Below are 16,052 nucleotides of genomic sequence, written 5' to 3'. Positions count from 1 at the left end.
AAGTTTGGCTTGCATTAAAAACATAAGAGGATAACAATAAAAATTCACAAAACTAGGTAAATGCTGACTGTTTTAGCTTGGGGAAAGGAGGGGGGCATAAAACATCTCAAACTTCAATATCAACAAAAAGGCCACAAAAGCCAAACCGCCACGCATCCAGAAGCTCCTCGTTTCTCATTTGTTTTGTATTCACAGCACTCACAACATCTTTAGGGATGTCGGTAGGAATTATTCCCTATCCTGGCAGGGAAGGAGCTCCGCGGTGCAGCGCTCCGAGCCGGCAGCGCAGCGGGACCCCCGCTCCGGACAGGGCAGCGAAACCGGGAGAGCCCCGGGACAGCGGCACCGGGAGAGCCCCGGGACAGCGGCACCGGGAGAGCCTGGGGCAGCCCCCCGAGCCCCCGAGCATCTCGGTGCGTGTGCGGGCACGGCAGCACCGCCCGCCGTCCCCGCTATCGCCGCCGCGGATGAGCCGCGGTCCCTGCAGCCGCCCCGCCAGGCTCGGCACACGGAGCCGCTCCGGGCAGCGCATAACGGGGCTGAGGCTCGCACACGCCGCGGAGCGAGACCGGCAGCCCCGAGCCCGGGCAGGCTCCCCCGGCGCAGTCCTTACCCGCAGCGCCGCCAGGTCGATGCCGTCCAGGCTGCGGGCCATGGCTCCTTTAGCGCTGCCGCGGGCGGCCCGCGCAGCGAGCCGGGCATGCCCGGCCGGCCCAGCGCCCTCCCGGCCCGGGCGCCGCCGCCGCCGGCAACTTTAGCGGAGGGAGCAGCTCGGGGAAAAGTTTGCGAGGAAGTGACGTGCGAGCCGGGGGGTCGGGGCCACCTGCGCCGGCGGGCGGGGGCGGCCGCGCTCGGCACCCCGGGCGCGCTCCCCGCGGGCGGGAGCCGGGATCGCCCCGGCGAGGTGGGACCGGACCGGGGAGTTCCCCGCACGCACCGCCCCGGGAAGGGCCGGGCCGGCAGCGGGACCCCGCCGGTGCCGCAGCTCCCAGCGCACGGGGCGATGCACCAGCAACTAACCAAACCCAAACCCCCCAAAACTGCAGTGACAGCGTCCAAAGATGAGGATTTATACACACACGGCTGAGCCTCTGCCAACCCCTTCCCCTCGGGTGACGGGCGCTGCGAACACGAGCCCAGGGAGATGACAGCAGCGATGGGCCCAGGGATGCTCCAGGGATGCTCCCAGGGATGCTCCCAGGAATGCTCCCAGGAATGCTCCCAGGAATGCTCCCAGGGATGCTCCAGGGATGCTCCAGGGACGCTCCCGGGCTCGGCTCATCCCGCATCCCCACGCGAACAGAGCACGGGCCGTGCCCGCGGTGCGGAGCCCGCAGCAGCCGCTCGGGCAGCCCGGCCCGCAGGCACATCGCATCCCCCGCAGCCCCTCGGAGCCGCCTCTCCCCGGGAACTGGGACGGCAGGGAGAACACGCAGTAGTGTAGCAGGCTGGAAGGACTTGCGGGTATTCTTGGGCCTCGTATTATAGAGACAAGTATCAGTGGAAACGCACATTTCTGAGATAATGTCCTTAAACACTCTCAAGGGATGTTCCGGGCGCTGTCCCCTCGCAGAGAGCGAGCAAAGGGGCAGAAATTCTCAATCTTGCAGACATAAAATCAAGACAAAGTGGTTGAAGTGCCTTTGGTGCCTATTAGCACACCGGGAGGGCTGCAATGCCAGCAGCGAGGGGCAGTGTTGTAATAAAGGCGTTTGGCAATTTCCTTGAAAGAAGTGCTGATGCTTCACTCAGCTTCAGAGTATTCTTGTACAACAGCCCACGTTGGGTACATTATTGCTAATGTGACCCTGAGTTCGAGCTCTCTGCCTGCCTTCGGGCCAGCATTTGGAGGCTCTGCTACACAGTTGAGGCCAATCTCTGCATTAAAGTGTAAGTTTGTAAGAACTAAACGTGCAGTGCAGCAGAAATCCACACACAGCCACAGCCCAGCCCCCTGCTCTCCCCTGGGCAGCATTTAGAAAATTCTGGCGCTCATGTCACCTTTGTCAAAGCTAAGCCAGAGCTTTGCTCCCCATTTGAGCCTTCCTGCCTTACATAAATGCATCATTAGCCTTTTTGCTTGTGTTATTTCTCACAATCCCTATTTATCTCTTCTCTCTAACCTTCAGGCTGTCCTTTGTCTCCTGCCACTTTCCACTTCCTTCCTGCCTCCCAGTGAGAACGGGTGTGAAACTCCTGACTGCTCTCTACCCAATGCCCTCTCCCTCTCCATCTCAGATCCTTGGCTGAAATTATTCCTGCCTGCCTTGCTGACCTCTGATGAGTGCTCAACTTGAGGATTAGTTTCCACTTGACAACACTCTACCCCAAAATGAGAAGTATTAAAGTGTTTAGAAGTATAACATGGCTTGTAGTATTTTACAGGCAGGGTCACTGTCCCTGCTTTGTGCTTGTACCAGCACTGCCTTCCCCTGCACCCTGCTGGAAGTTCCTGTGGGTGCTCCAGCCCCCTCACACCCTGCAGGCTGAGCAGCTGTTCCCGTGCTGCTGAGGAAGGCAGAGCATCATTCCCCATCAAGGCCTTGCAGGTCCAGCAGGAGCCACAGCTGCTTCTGTCACTGACACGCACAGCAGATCTGGTGAGGCTGCAAATGCCGCCAGGACAAGGGTACTTTACACGGTAGAACCAGATTTACAAGGCCTGATTTCCTCACCAGCCTGCTGACTGGTTCTACAGACACAGAAATGTGCTCCAGGTGTCCCCCCCGGCCTCGTGCCCGCACATCCTCCCCACAGCCCTGACCAAAGAGGGGCTTGTGCTGCTGTGACCTGTGAGCAGCCTCCCCACCTTGTCCTTCTGCAGGAAGCTCTGTGGCAGAGAAACTCCCAGGAATCAGAATTTCCCTGCATTAGTGCAATTTTTAATAAACCCACATTCACCTTCCCAATAATAAAAAATGAACAGGTTCCCTTAACAATAAATTCAATTTTAAAAATTGAACAACTAAAGCATAGCAAACATAAGAGACAATTAAATGCTATCTGTACAACTTCCCTCTCCAACAGCCAACTTCAGCTACCAGAGACCCAAACACAAAATCCTTTTAAATGTCTCTGTGCATGCAAAGGATGTTTTGTATTAAAAGGGAAGTGCAAGAATGAAGGGGAAAGAACTTCCTTTGTTTCACCAAAGGAAATGCCATTGTACCCCAGAAGTGCTGGGCTAATTCTGAGCTCTTCTGTCATCATCCTAACACAGATTTGGGTCCACAATAATCCTACCAAGAGTAATTGCCCCTGCCAGATGTGACACTCAGTAAAGGAAGAGAGTGTTTAAAGCTGAGGCTCAAATTGACGTGCTGGCTTGTTTCCTCCAGCTTTGTTTACATTGGGACTTAGCTACAGGTGTGAAACTGGCAGAGAAATAAACACGATATCTCATAAGATAACAAGATTTCTGGTCTACAGGAAATAAACAGCTTCTTAAACTGAGGGCTTGGCCTGAGAAAGACAAACTGACTCTTTGCAGTATTTCTCTGTTCTCTGAACTGTAAATTCAGCCAAATCATCATTCAGAAAAACTCCAACACACATGAAAATGTTATTGAAATACTCAACCAGATAGTGCTCAGGGAATGGACATCCCTGCCTCTCCCTTTGCCGTGGGGACAGCCAGGCTCAGCAGCTCATGCCACATCTGTGACTCCAGAGCCAGCCCCCTGCTTGCATTTCCCAGCATTTTCAGGACACAAATCCAACATGAAGCTCAGAAATCCCAAAGCTCAAGTCAGGCTCCCTGCTATAGGCATAGGAGACAAATCCCTCCTCAAGCCTCTGGGTTCCCCTGCTCCCATCCCCATGTGCCAGCCTTGCCCAGGGCTGCAGCAGCTCCCAGCCTGTGCCCCAGGGTCAGACAGGATCTCCAGGATCTCCAGCCTTCCCTGGCACTGGAGCACTCCCTGGGAGATGATTTTGTGGAAGGTTTTTACCTTCTGTAAGGAACCTGTGTTATGCCCATGCCTGAGGCACTGATCAGATTGATGCTGACTCTCCAACACCAGCACTTTTCTCCCAGAATAAAAACACTACAAAAAATTCTCCATTACTTTTGGCTTTTATATAAACTAGAGATTTTAGACATCTCCTTAGTGCCTCTTTAGGGGACAACCCTTGTCTGGCTAAGGTTGCACATTAAAACTCTTCAAAGCCTTGTGTGCAGCCTGGATGTGTCTGGGTGCTAGCTTGGCAGCAGCCACACCAGGAGCACAATTTCATGGCCACAGAAAAGCAGAGAACACTTTTATCAGGCCACACCTTGGAGAATACCAGGATAACTTAGTGCAGCTGCTGCAAAATGTTTTTGGACTGCGAAAGGAAGGTTTGAGTTTCAGGCCATGGACATCCACTTACATTCCAATTTAGTTAAAAGAGGCAAAAAATATGAACTACCAACACAATCCAATTCATATCTTCAGCATTCCTGGGACCCATCCCTACAGTGCCTGGAAATCACAGTAAAGTGTCATTGTTTTCAATGCATTGTTGGATTGTGCTCTGAATATTTCTCATGCTTTCTCCTATTTGACCTAAAGAAAATTCCCACTTCATTCCAAACACAGTAAGGCTGGGCCAGAAAATAATATTTAAACCTGGATCTGTCTTCAGATTTCCACTTTGCAGAGACTGCTGCATTAGGATCAAGAGACAGGGTTGCTATCCTGAGTAAACTGGAAATACCAGAGCTCCAGACAAACAAACCAAAGCAGTAATTTCCCGTACAGTACTCAGAAGCACATACAGTAGTTTTCAGCTCTTTAAAAATTAAATAACTTTTTTCTGTTCCTGGCAAACATGCTAGTTCAGTTGCACAGGATATCCAAAATGAGACCAAGCAGTTTCCTTCCCAAAGGATTCCTGAGTGGACAGGCAAGCTGGAAAAAGTGTCTCTGACTGCTGTAACCCCAGCCAGGATGTCCGCCTCATTTCCCAGGGCTAAAACTTAATGTATGGGTGTCCCACAAAACATACACTGCTCCAAATGCCGCTCACTGGGGCTTTTTCAGGAGTTTGTTTTCTTTCAGTGGTGCCCAGAGCAGGGACCTGTGCCAGGCTGCACACACACACAGCTGGGGGAGCTCCCTCCTCTCCCTGCACACCGATAACCCTGACCCAGCACTTCACAGCATTGTTTCAGCTCAGCCCTTCGGGCTTTCTCAAGGAAACAAAAGCTGCCCTGGGGGTTTCCAGCTGCCCTGCAGCCCAGCACACAGCCCTGCTCCCCCTGGAATCAGCCACACCAGCCCCTCCAGGGAGAGCAGCCCTATCCTCTGCAAGGATGGAGCTTTGCTCTCCTGCCTCTGCACTCTGTTCCAGCACCAGCTGAATCCTCAGCAGTGATTTTGGCCATAATAAATTAATTAAATAGATAACTGCTTCCTGGTGTCAAAGCTGTTTCTATTATTTTGTCTCTCCATGAGAATTTTTCCTACTCTGATTTTCTTTCCTTCCCTGTGTCACTGAGTATTTCACTGTGGCTCTGCCTTATATCAGAATACCAAGTCAGTATCTCCCTGCTGCAATGATACCAGTGCACAAAGGCTGGCTGGCAATTTTGCAAAATAAAGATAATTTATTGAAATAAATTGAACTCTCACGTTTTGTATTACTATTGTATCTTGCTGCTGTGCAGCCATCTGCCTTGGTAGAGGCTTTTCCCTTCCCTCCCATCTTCTGCAAATTTATTTCTTCATTCAAAATAAGAACACTTTGAAACACTTTGGAAGGAACAGTAGCTATATGTTACTAGGTCATCAGATCCCAATGGAGTTTATGAATACCGTAATGAATTTCAGCCCAACATCTGTCTGCTCTCTGAAACAGATGCAATTAGGAAAAAAATAGCTGCTGCCTCTTCTCAGGCAGATCTCTCAGTTAAAAAAACCAAAAGCAAAAACCAACAAAACCCCCCAAAAACAAAACACAAAGAAAACTGCCAATGCACAGTTTAATCACTACCACATTAAATTTATCAGTCAAAATATCACATGGCAGACAGTCTTTTTCTGAAAGCAAGACAAGCTGTGGTAATTCTGGCAGACAAGCAGGGCTTTTTGACTTCAGAAAATCCTGCAGGCATGGCTTTGCCAACCAAACACTAACTCTGGATGACTCAGACCACGGTTCCCTTTTATCCAAACCACTGTAGTTTGGTGGTTGGCTAAAAAGGAACTGGTATCTGAATCACCCTTAGCTGGGAGGAATTGTCAGATTAAAGTCTTGGGCATGGGGTTTTGGGGGCAGGGTGTTGGTTTGGTTTCTGTTCCCTTCTTTCCCAAAGGAAAAAACCCCAAATATCAACAACTTTAAATGTGGGGACACCTTTCTTACTCAAAAAATTATTTTAAAAAACATTAACTTTATCCTATCTTTTTAACCATCTCAATGTTGTGTTTCAATTTAGGCACATTCTCAGTAAATTAAACAGATTTTTTCAGCCCTGTTGCAAGCCTAACCTGTGCCTCAAAAAATTGCACAATTTTAACCCTGCCTTAGCTACAAAAAAAGCCCAACTCATTGCTCAAGTCCCTCTTACACATCTGCATTTCCCAGGCCCTCTGCTTCTCCTTTTCTTAGAGGAGGGAAAAAAAAGCAAAAGAGGAACTGCAATTTATAAACCTCTATCCAGCCCTCTGGAACAAAACCTGCCCTCTGTGACCTATTAAACATCTTTGGGGAAGTCTCCTCTATTCTCGCTCCAACTTCCAAGCTGCTTTTCATCTCGGTATTTTGCCAGCTCTGACCATTTCAAACACACTTGGGTGCCCCAGTGCAGCGCCTGAGTGCTTCAAATTCTCCTCTTTTCCTCGAGGGAAATGTATCCTGTGTTTGCGAGGCTGCCTAATTTGTGTGTGTGTGTCTTCTGGATGGGAAAGGCAAAGGGAAGCTCATTTAGGCACTGAGCAGCAGCATCCTCTTCCAGCAGTAACTAATGAATGAGTCTGTGACTTTTCCTGCAGATCTGTCTATCTAAACATTCTCTATCTTTGTATATTAATAACCTGCATTTAACTTCCAGCCAAGTTTCATTGTGCCTGTATCACCATGCTCAGCCTGGAGAGCACTCATGGGGCTCTGGCAGCCTCTCTGCATTTTGGGCAGAGCCCTGAGTGGGTGCCCTCGCCTTGGTGCTGCTGCTGCTCAGTGCAGCTGCCAGCTGAGACTGCAAACATTTAAAAATTAAATCAAACAAGTTGTTCAGCGGTTTGGGAAGAATGGGAAGGCTCAGTGCATCTGCCAGTCATTCACTGATATTTAGCCATGGAAGTTCTGTGGGAAGGAAATGTGTTTGCACAGGTCTGAGACTGGGTGCATTCACTGTTTTGATTGATAAGTTGGAAACAGCTGCTAAATTAAACAATAAAAAACATTGAAACAATATTCACCTCGTGCCAGGCTCGGTGCAAGCCCAGCCTGCACACAGTGGGTGAAATCTGTGGCACAGACCCTCCTCTCTTTGCCTGGACAGTGCCCAGAGCCCAGAGACACAAACTGTGCCAGATCTGAGGGGACACCTCAGTGCAATAATATTGTGGGACAGGGGCTGGTGGGATCAGCTCCATAAGCAAGGAAAGACAGGGAAGGGACTTTCCCTCCAACACTGCTTTGGGAGGCTGCAGCTCCAGCCTCTTTCTAGCAATGCACACAGCAGAAATGGAGACTTGGATTCAGTTAAAGGAAGGGACACAAAAGTTAATACTGAGGCCAAAATGGTTTAATGTGTCCACTTGGAATAGCTAAAGGTCTAACCTTATTAAAAAGAGAAGTGACTTTTTTATTTTCTCCTAAGGAGAAAATAGTGGCATTGTAATCACATGAGATATAATGAGAGCCAGTAGCTGAAGCAGAAACCAAACAATATAAACAATAACCCCCCCCAAAACTAAAAAAAACTCCAACAAAGTAGAAACAAAGGCACCACATGCTCCCAGACCTCCTGGTTTCCATTTCTCATGGGTCTCAGGGGTCCCTTTCTGGTTCTTAGGGTGTGAAAGAGTGCTCAGACTTACCCAAATCAGAGCTCTTTCAGCAGCCTCTCAGACAGCTCCACCAGTCCAAAGGCACTGGGGAGCCAGGTGTCCTGGCCACAGCAGCTCCTGTGCCAGCCAGGAACTGGCAGGAAACTCTCCTGTCCCCTCTGGAGAGCTGCAGGAGCCACGGCACAGCCAGGCCCTCAAATGCCACCCTACACCACGCTTGGGCTTCACTTTTTAGCAGGGAGATTTGGGGATTTAAACCAGCTTCCCTTTTCACAGCAGCTTAAGTTCTTTAAGGAGTTTAGCTCCATAAGCCAATTAAACATCTTTAAGTCCTTGAGCTCTCCTACCTTCCCCAAGCAGTTTGCATGCTTACATGGTTTACAGGCTGAAAGCTGATTTCTCCCAGCCAGGACCTGAGCATCTTACGGGGTCACAGGCCAAGCAATCCCAGCAGAGTCAGCAAGTCTGGAATCCCCTGCAGAACTCAGAGTGCTGCATCCTGTGGCCTCCATCCTGAGAGCAAATTCTTGCCTGTTTGGAAAAGGCCAACTCCACCTTTATTCCTTTGCTTTCCAGAAGCCCCAGCTCTAGGAATGGATGGCCCATGGGCTCATAAACTTTACACACTGAGAGTGGGAGCAGAGCAGTTATTATCCTCATTTACACATCCCCTGTGGAAGTGCAGGCAAACAGAACTGCTGTCATCCCCTTGGGTCCCATCCCAGTGCCTCATCTCCCCTTCCTGCCTTTTTTCTTTGGATAGTTAGCACTACAAGTAGGAGAACAGTAGTACAGTCATTTGATATTTGAATATGAAAGCTTAGAACCAAGTCTCTGAAGTACTAGTCTAGGCTTTTATCTTAGGGTTTCTTTCTATTTGTTTTTAAATGGACAAATCAGCAGCATCTCGAAAGCCAGAAAACCTCAACATAAAATTTTATGAGAAGCTATCACCAGCCCCCTTTATTTCCTGTAAGACATCCTGCATAGCTAGATATATTTTTATATATGTTTCCTGTAAGACATGTCCTGCATGGCTAGATATATCTATATATAAAATATATGGATTTACATTATATATATATGTTTAAAAAATCATTGTATATCTCCTAAATGCTCTTTTTAAGTCAGTTAATAACCATATGTCATTATGTTGTCAGAATAGAGTTTTAACTCCTTCAAAGAAAAACCAACATGCTGCAGTAACAATATGATTCTGTAAACAGTTGTGGATTAACATTCAGTGACCACTGAATCTTCTCTGTGATTAAAAATCCCCACCAGCTGCCCAATCTGCTTTTGCCAGTGAACTTGCTGTCATTTTACAGCAATAAATAAACAGTTTGCCCACGTACTTGAGGTCAGTCCTGCTTATGCCTGAAAAGGAACATTTCCATGAGTGTTGTGTGAAGGGCAAACCCAGAGCTCTGGAGCTGCTCAAGGTCACCATTCTGTTTCTTCTAAAGCAGTGACAAATCATCCCAGAAGGATGTGACACCGAGGCGCAGCCCTGGACCCTAAGCAGATGTGAGGGTGCTGGAATGGGGTATCCCAGCTGAATCCTGTCCCATAAAGCACTTTGTGCTGTTCATTACTGAACCCAGCTCACCGAAGCCTTTGTGCAACTTGGCCACTGCAGCTTCACTGCGGATTGAACACACCAGCACAGCTGTGCTGCAGAGGCAGGAGTGGTGCCCCCACCATGGTCCATCACACTTCCTCCAGAGCTTCCCATCCCCAATTTTGGGGCACCCCAGCTGTGACTCGGTGGATTTTGGGTGGTTTCTGGGTGGTTTTGGCCACCCCAGCACTGCTGCCCTTGGCTGTGCTGAGCCCTGTGGGACACAGGGGGGCTGTGTCCCAGCCTGGCTGTCCTGTGGGCTCCCCCATGTGCTCAGCACCTTCTCTGCTTTACCCTGCTCAGTGAGAGCAGGGTGCTCAGGCTGCCTGAGAGCAGCCGTGCACACACTGGGGGTGCTCACACTCCTCTCTGAGCCTCATGCTTTGTGCCATCTCCTGCTTTGAAGCAGCAGTACCACTTCCTTTCTTTTTCCCAGGTTTTTTTCTCTGATCAATGTAAAAAAAAATTAAAACCCAATAGAAAAAAAAAACCAAAAAACCCAGAAAACTTTCATTTTAACTCTGCAGTGCTTGAACCCTTTTGTTCTTTTTGCTGGATTTATGTCATCCCACAGAGATCAATTGTTTTCTTTCTTGTCCAGGCATGTCCTCCTGCTCAGGCTGATAATTTGTTCTACTTGTGTGTGGCTGCACGGGTCTGGATTTTCCCTTGACATTTCTGTGAACAGTGTAGCAAAGGCTGGTAGTGTTTATCCTCATTCCCTTTCTCCTTTTTCCTTATTTTGATTATTCTCCCATACCAGTGCTGGCTGTTTCTCCAGTCATATTAATCCTCTTTGTGGCCACCTCCAATTTTCCAATGCATATGCTGGCATTAAATTGCCTGTTATCCCGTCCTAATTTCCATGTTACAACTGCTCAGAGGATAATAAAAATTTATCTATTATTTTTCTCTTTCCCTTTGCATTGTTTATTGTTCATCTGTACTGGGAGGGCCTGTGAGTCCTTTCATGACTGTTATTTTTTCCACATGTCCAAGCTCAAACTGAGAATAAGAAAGCTTCCAGGGCTGATCCCTCCTTGGCCAGAATTTCTATTGCATTTTTATTTTTAACCTTTTGAGAGCATTATGTGCAGTTTTGCCTTTCCAGCTCTGGGATAGGAACCTGAGGGTGGCAGAGGGGGCTCACTGGGCCATTTCTGGGGTGACTCTGCAGTCAGATGTGCTGAGGCTCTTTGCAGAGCTCAGGCCAAGAGAAAGGTGAGTGAGACCTGCTTGCCCTTAAGGTCAGGAGGGACAATTCTGGCCTCTGTGATTTTTGTGGTCTTTTAGAGCACAGCTGACTTCTTCAGGGAAGATTTGGTTGGTTTGTGTGGGAAGCTCACTTCTTAAAATTTGGTGCAGTAATTGATGCCCTACCTGTGTAAAATTGGGGAAGGGGGTGACTGTGGTTTTGTACTGCAGAAGGCAATCTGAAAATACCCCTGGTAACTTCCCTCCATGCTAGAGGGAATCACAAGTTCTGCCAAGCCACATCACATTAACTAATCCAGTTACAAAAACACAGACCCTGGAACTCACAGGTCTTTTTAGTCCTTGACAGAGACCATTGGACCAGCTGAAGCCCAGTGCTCAGAGTTATTACAGTCTTCCCTTTAAGCCACCCAGATTAATGGAACAAATTCTCATTCAGAGAAATCAGGTACAGATCCCCGGTGACTACACTGATTTGACTCTGGCTTTTGAGCAGTATAAATTACAGCAGAATATCATTATTAATTTCAGCTGTCCCCTGTCCTGGCAAATTATCATTCATCTCCCTAAATGGGTATCTCAGCTGGAGACCTTTATTTTATCATTTCAGTGGAAAAAATCTGCACTGTTTCCTCCCTCCAAATTAGCAGTCTGTGATTTCCCTGGAGAAGTCTTTCTTAGATGTATTGCTGATTAGTGCTTGACTAACAGGCACCAGCACATTTTTTACTTCCCAACACATACCTGAAATCTCTCCCAGCTCCATGGCTGCCTGCTCAGGAGTTAGTCACTTCCTCCATGGCCTGTAGGGAAGACAGCAAAGTTAAAGAAATGCTCAATTCTAACAAAGAACTGAGCATTTCTGACACCAGCTTATTGTTGGTGTGTCACTGCTCACATGTACACTGAACAAATTTCATTCCAAAAGGAAAACACCCAGGCTGAGGCCAGGGCTGACCATTAGAGACTGATTTCTTGATGGTAACTAGTAAGCTTCTGAATCAACCAAGCACCATGAAATGTGATTTCTAAGTGTCACTATCAGCCTCACTGCCCAAGTGCTGCATTTCAAGGTGCCCACAAGGAACTTTTCCCTTCCCAGAGCCAGGGAATTGCTCATGTGGCCCAGTGCAAGGTACTGGTTAAACATGACAATGTTTTGTCAGGGAAATGGTGCAGGGTGTTTGTGGGGATCAGCTGGGATGGCCCAGCCCATGGTAAACCTGGGAAAAAGCGCAGAGGGCTGGGGAGGTCAGCCCAGGGGAAAGTCCCATTCCCAGTGGTGCCAAAGCCATGAGGACACTGAGGCTGATGATTATGTGAGGTTGTTCTGCTCCAGCTGCTTTGGGAAAACACTGCTTCCACAGCACAGTTTTTAAGTACTATTAAAGAAGGTAAAAACTTGCTGCAAGTGAAGCCGGCCCTGGCTGGGTGACCTGCTTACCTTCAGCCACTTTTACATTGCAGCTTCGCCTCCATTGCTATTCCTGTGGCTTTTTGCTGGCTTAGGGGGAGTGAGTATTAGAAATCAGACCCACTGTGATTTAAAAGAGCTTTTCTGAAATGCATCTTGTCCCGTGGAAGGGACAGTGACAGCTCCTGGAGCCCTGTGCCCTGGATGCTGCCCCAGATGGGCATCCCTGTGCCATCCCTCCCACTGTGCCCTTCTGCCTCTCCCACCTCAGCTTCTGCCATCCCTGCACATCCCTCTGCACTTTCCCTGGCTCTCTTGGAGACAATTGGTGCTTTACAGTCTTACTGTAAAATAACAAGAATCAGGCTTTTAAAATCAGGAAGAAGAGACTTCTGTGCTTTTGCTATAATCGCTCCATATGCTCCTCTGACAATTTCCATGACCTTATTTCTCAAAAAAAAAAAAAAAAGAAGAAAAAGACAACTCCCATCATCCCTCAAGTCTCAGAAGAGCCCTCCATACAGTAAAGGAGAAGCAGATGCTGCCAGCTCTCTATCTGGATCTCTTCTTACACATGTTTAACCCTCAGGGTACAATGGATGCTGAGAATTACTCTTTCGTAACATTTGTTTGGCTGCCAGAAAGGAAAAATGATTAGCAGCTCAAAGGTTACATTGCTGTATTTTGCAAGAGAAGCCCTTGTCATGGGCTGCCTGTGTTTTGCTGGCTGTGGATGTGAGCTGTGATGCCCCTGGGGCTCTCTGCCCACTGGGCTGTGCTGCCCCAGCTCTCTGCCCATCCCAGTGCTCTGCACTGCTGCTCTGCAGGGCTGTTTGTCCTCTCTCCCCCCATGGGCAGCAGCACCCAGACATCACAAGGGGTGCCCAGACCTTGGAGGGGTACCCCAGACCTCATGTTTCATCTCCCACTTAATGTGAATGACCATGCCCAGCTTTATTGGCACATAAAACACTTCCTGCACTGTGCAATGCTATTCCCACACCCTCTCCCTAGACTTCAATATGTTAAAAACAAGTAAGATTATAAATTTTTAAGATATAGTTAATGGTTTAAGAAAGGGATTTAAAGTAAATTGTCCAATTAATGACTATTGCTATTGTTTCCTTTATTAGCCCCTTATTAGCCTGTTTCCTGAGGGCAGAGCTGTTTGGATAGGATTTACCTCTCTTTGGACCCGGAGGAGCTGAGAAATTTGGTATAAATAGCTTTAGAAACCTTTTTGTGGTTTTTAGAGCAGGCTGCAATGATCACAAGATGCTGCTGCCATCGTGTCTGAGCAGAGCCCCTGCCCTGCACATCCCAGCAGTGCCAGCATGGGCTGTGGTGCTGGCCAGTGATGATGGGCAGTGCTGGTGGGCAATGGTGGGTGATGGCTCCCTCCCCTCCTGTGTCAGCTCCTGCCCCTCTCTGCCCCTCTGTGCTGTTCTGTGGCATCCCCTGGACACACTCACCCAGCCTGGCTGCTTCTGCCCCCTCACTCTTCCCACAGAGCCCTTGTGCTTGTGTTTCACACCTGGGGCTCTGCCAAGGACAAGCCAGGTGAGCAAGTTCATCAACATCCTCCTTTGGTTTGTTGTCCCAGGCTGCTCACGTTTGTTCCACAATAAAGGGGCTGCTCTGAATTATCTCTGCACTAACTGCACCCACACCTGCATTGGTCTGGGCAGTTTGTGCAGAGGGTAACTGAAATTTCTGGCCCTGGGTTGAAGCCTTCCTTGCAGATTGTCACTGTCATATCACAGATGATTCTTCTGTTCGTTTTGTTGATGGGTGAAAGCAATGATGTTTAACTTTGTTCAAATTTTCCCTGAGCTTGGCAGCATAAGAGCTCTAATAGGGGTTCAGGCTGCCTGTTAGGTACAAATTATATGTCAGTTCAGTGCTTTCCCTCCTGTCTTCTCTTGCCAATAATTTGCTCCAGCACACAGAATTCCTGTCATCCCACCAGCCTGCCTCCTTCCAAAGTCACTTCAGTGCCCACGATCAGCTTCTGTCTTCTCCCCTCTCTGCAGTGAGCTGCTGATCCCCCACAGAAGCAGCACAATTCTCTGTGGGAGAGCTCAGCTGAACCCCAAACAGCCCCACTGTGACCCCTCGGGCACACCCAGAGGTTGCTCACACAGGCCGGAACACGATGTGGCCACAGAGCCAGGATGAGGCAATTTGCCCTGGAGTTACCAGCCCAGTCCAGGGAATATTATCTACTGCTCAGAACTCCAGACTGAGAGACTGTGAGCACAGCCCAAATTCTGCCTTTGGTTTTTTTGTAAGATCTTGGGTAAAATGGTTCTAAACCCTATTTTTCATTTGCTAAAGGGTGGATGAAAATACTTCCCCAGAGGAGTTAGGTGTTAGATTGATTGTTTCATGATCACAAAGCCTTTGATATCCTTTAATCAAAGAGTTGTTAAGGGTTTTAAAGGTTGTTATAATCTGTGGAAGAGATGTTAATTCTCTGTGTGCAGCCTATGCAGAACATGGAGTCTCTAATGTTATTTGGGGACTAAATATTAAGTGCTCCCTTCAAGATGCTGACAGAAGTTACCTTTCAGCCTCACACATGAGCTGATTAGAGTATAGTGTGCTTTGAAAGCTTCTTCACTTCTCATTAGACCCTCTCTTCCTGAGTCACCTCATAAGAGGCTAATTTGCATCAAGTCTGGGCCACATTAGGGTCTGGATTTCTCATGGAAATACATCTTGGTAGCAAAAGCAAAACCCCTTCTGCCCTCTGCATAAGAATCACTAATTCTCTCCTCCACATCATAAATCCCAAGGCATGCTCTGAATCCCAAATAAGTTTGATTTAGAAAGAAATTAGGTGCATGTTCTTCCTTTGACAGTTTTTATCCCTGCCTTGGCTTGACTGTACTTCTCCATTAAAAGAGGGCACCAGAGATTTGCAAATCCCTCTGTGCAGTGTGTGAGCACACTCTGAACTGGTGCTCCATTCTCCAGCCAAATTCTTGAGCCCACCTTGCCTTGCTGAGCATGGTGGGTGCCCCACTGCCCTCAAATTTAGCTCTGCTGCTCCATCAGCAGGTCCAGCAGCAGCTGCTGCTCCCACCCCAGGAAACCACTCTGAATATCCTCAGTGGATACTCACAGCCAGGAAAACATTTCCCACCCCCTGCTGTGTACAAAGGAATTACTCTGCAGTCCTAGAAATTGCAAAACTCATCTAATATAAAATACATTGTTCTGTTGTTGTGTTTGTCCTGAAGAGAAGAAAACCCTTAAATCCTTGTAAAGCCAATTACACTCTATCAAAATGAATTAGAGGAGTTTATAGAATACCTACCGTGAGAATCTGGCTCAGCTTGACAAACTGTATTTTTATTATTGTTATTTATTTGCTTTACTGCTTAGTCTGTAGCTATACAATAATATTGCAAAGAAGAGAAAATGCTGACAGGTCATGTTCGGCTTCTATTGGCAGTGCTGATGTTTTATATTTATATGACAAATATCCTGGTATAGCTTGGTAACTTTTACTTTGTTTCCTTTTTTTTAGACATTGTTTTATACCTCTTTGGAGCAGCCTTATTAACCTCTGAATTTCTCCAGTGGCACTGAAATGATCAAAAAGGTTCTTGTGGTGAGCATTGCAAAGCTGTCCTTCCCTCAGCACCACAAACACTGCAGGTTCTTTCTTCAGGGAAGCATAATATATTGCAGAACACTGTTCTTTGAGTTTGCAAGAGTGTGACATGTCATTACTTTCAATTTTCAAATTCTGCTTGCTTCCTGTAACAAAATATTCCAAAATGTCGTATTTTTAACA

The 16,052-nt window shown here is 47.8% G+C and overlaps 1 protein-coding gene across 3 annotated transcripts in view; it reads right to left on the bottom strand.

The window, feature by feature from the left end:
- NRK (Nik related kinase) overlaps positions 1–898 on the bottom strand; it is an 85,904-nt gene extending 85,006 nt beyond the window's left edge. For 2 of the 3 annotated variants that reach the window (XM_026791888.2, XM_014265273.3), the window contains exon 1: positions 614–898. In XM_026791888.2, coding sequence (XP_026647689.1) covers positions 614–655 — 42 coding nt within the window. In that variant the 5' untranslated portion in view covers positions 656–898. The remainder of the gene's footprint in view (positions 1–613) is intronic. The other variant, XM_005484422.4, reaches the window with a different exon arrangement.
- Between the last annotated feature and the right edge of the window lie 15,154 nt (positions 899–16,052).

This window comes from Zonotrichia albicollis, chromosome 14 (genome assembly GCF_047830755.1).
Source record: "Zonotrichia albicollis isolate bZonAlb1 chromosome 14, bZonAlb1.hap1, whole genome shotgun sequence".
NCBI classification, from domain to species: Eukaryota; Metazoa; Chordata; class Aves; order Passeriformes; family Passerellidae; genus Zonotrichia; species Zonotrichia albicollis.
Note: the sequence above shows the minus strand (reverse complement) of the source record. Positions and strands in the feature narration are given on the sequence as shown.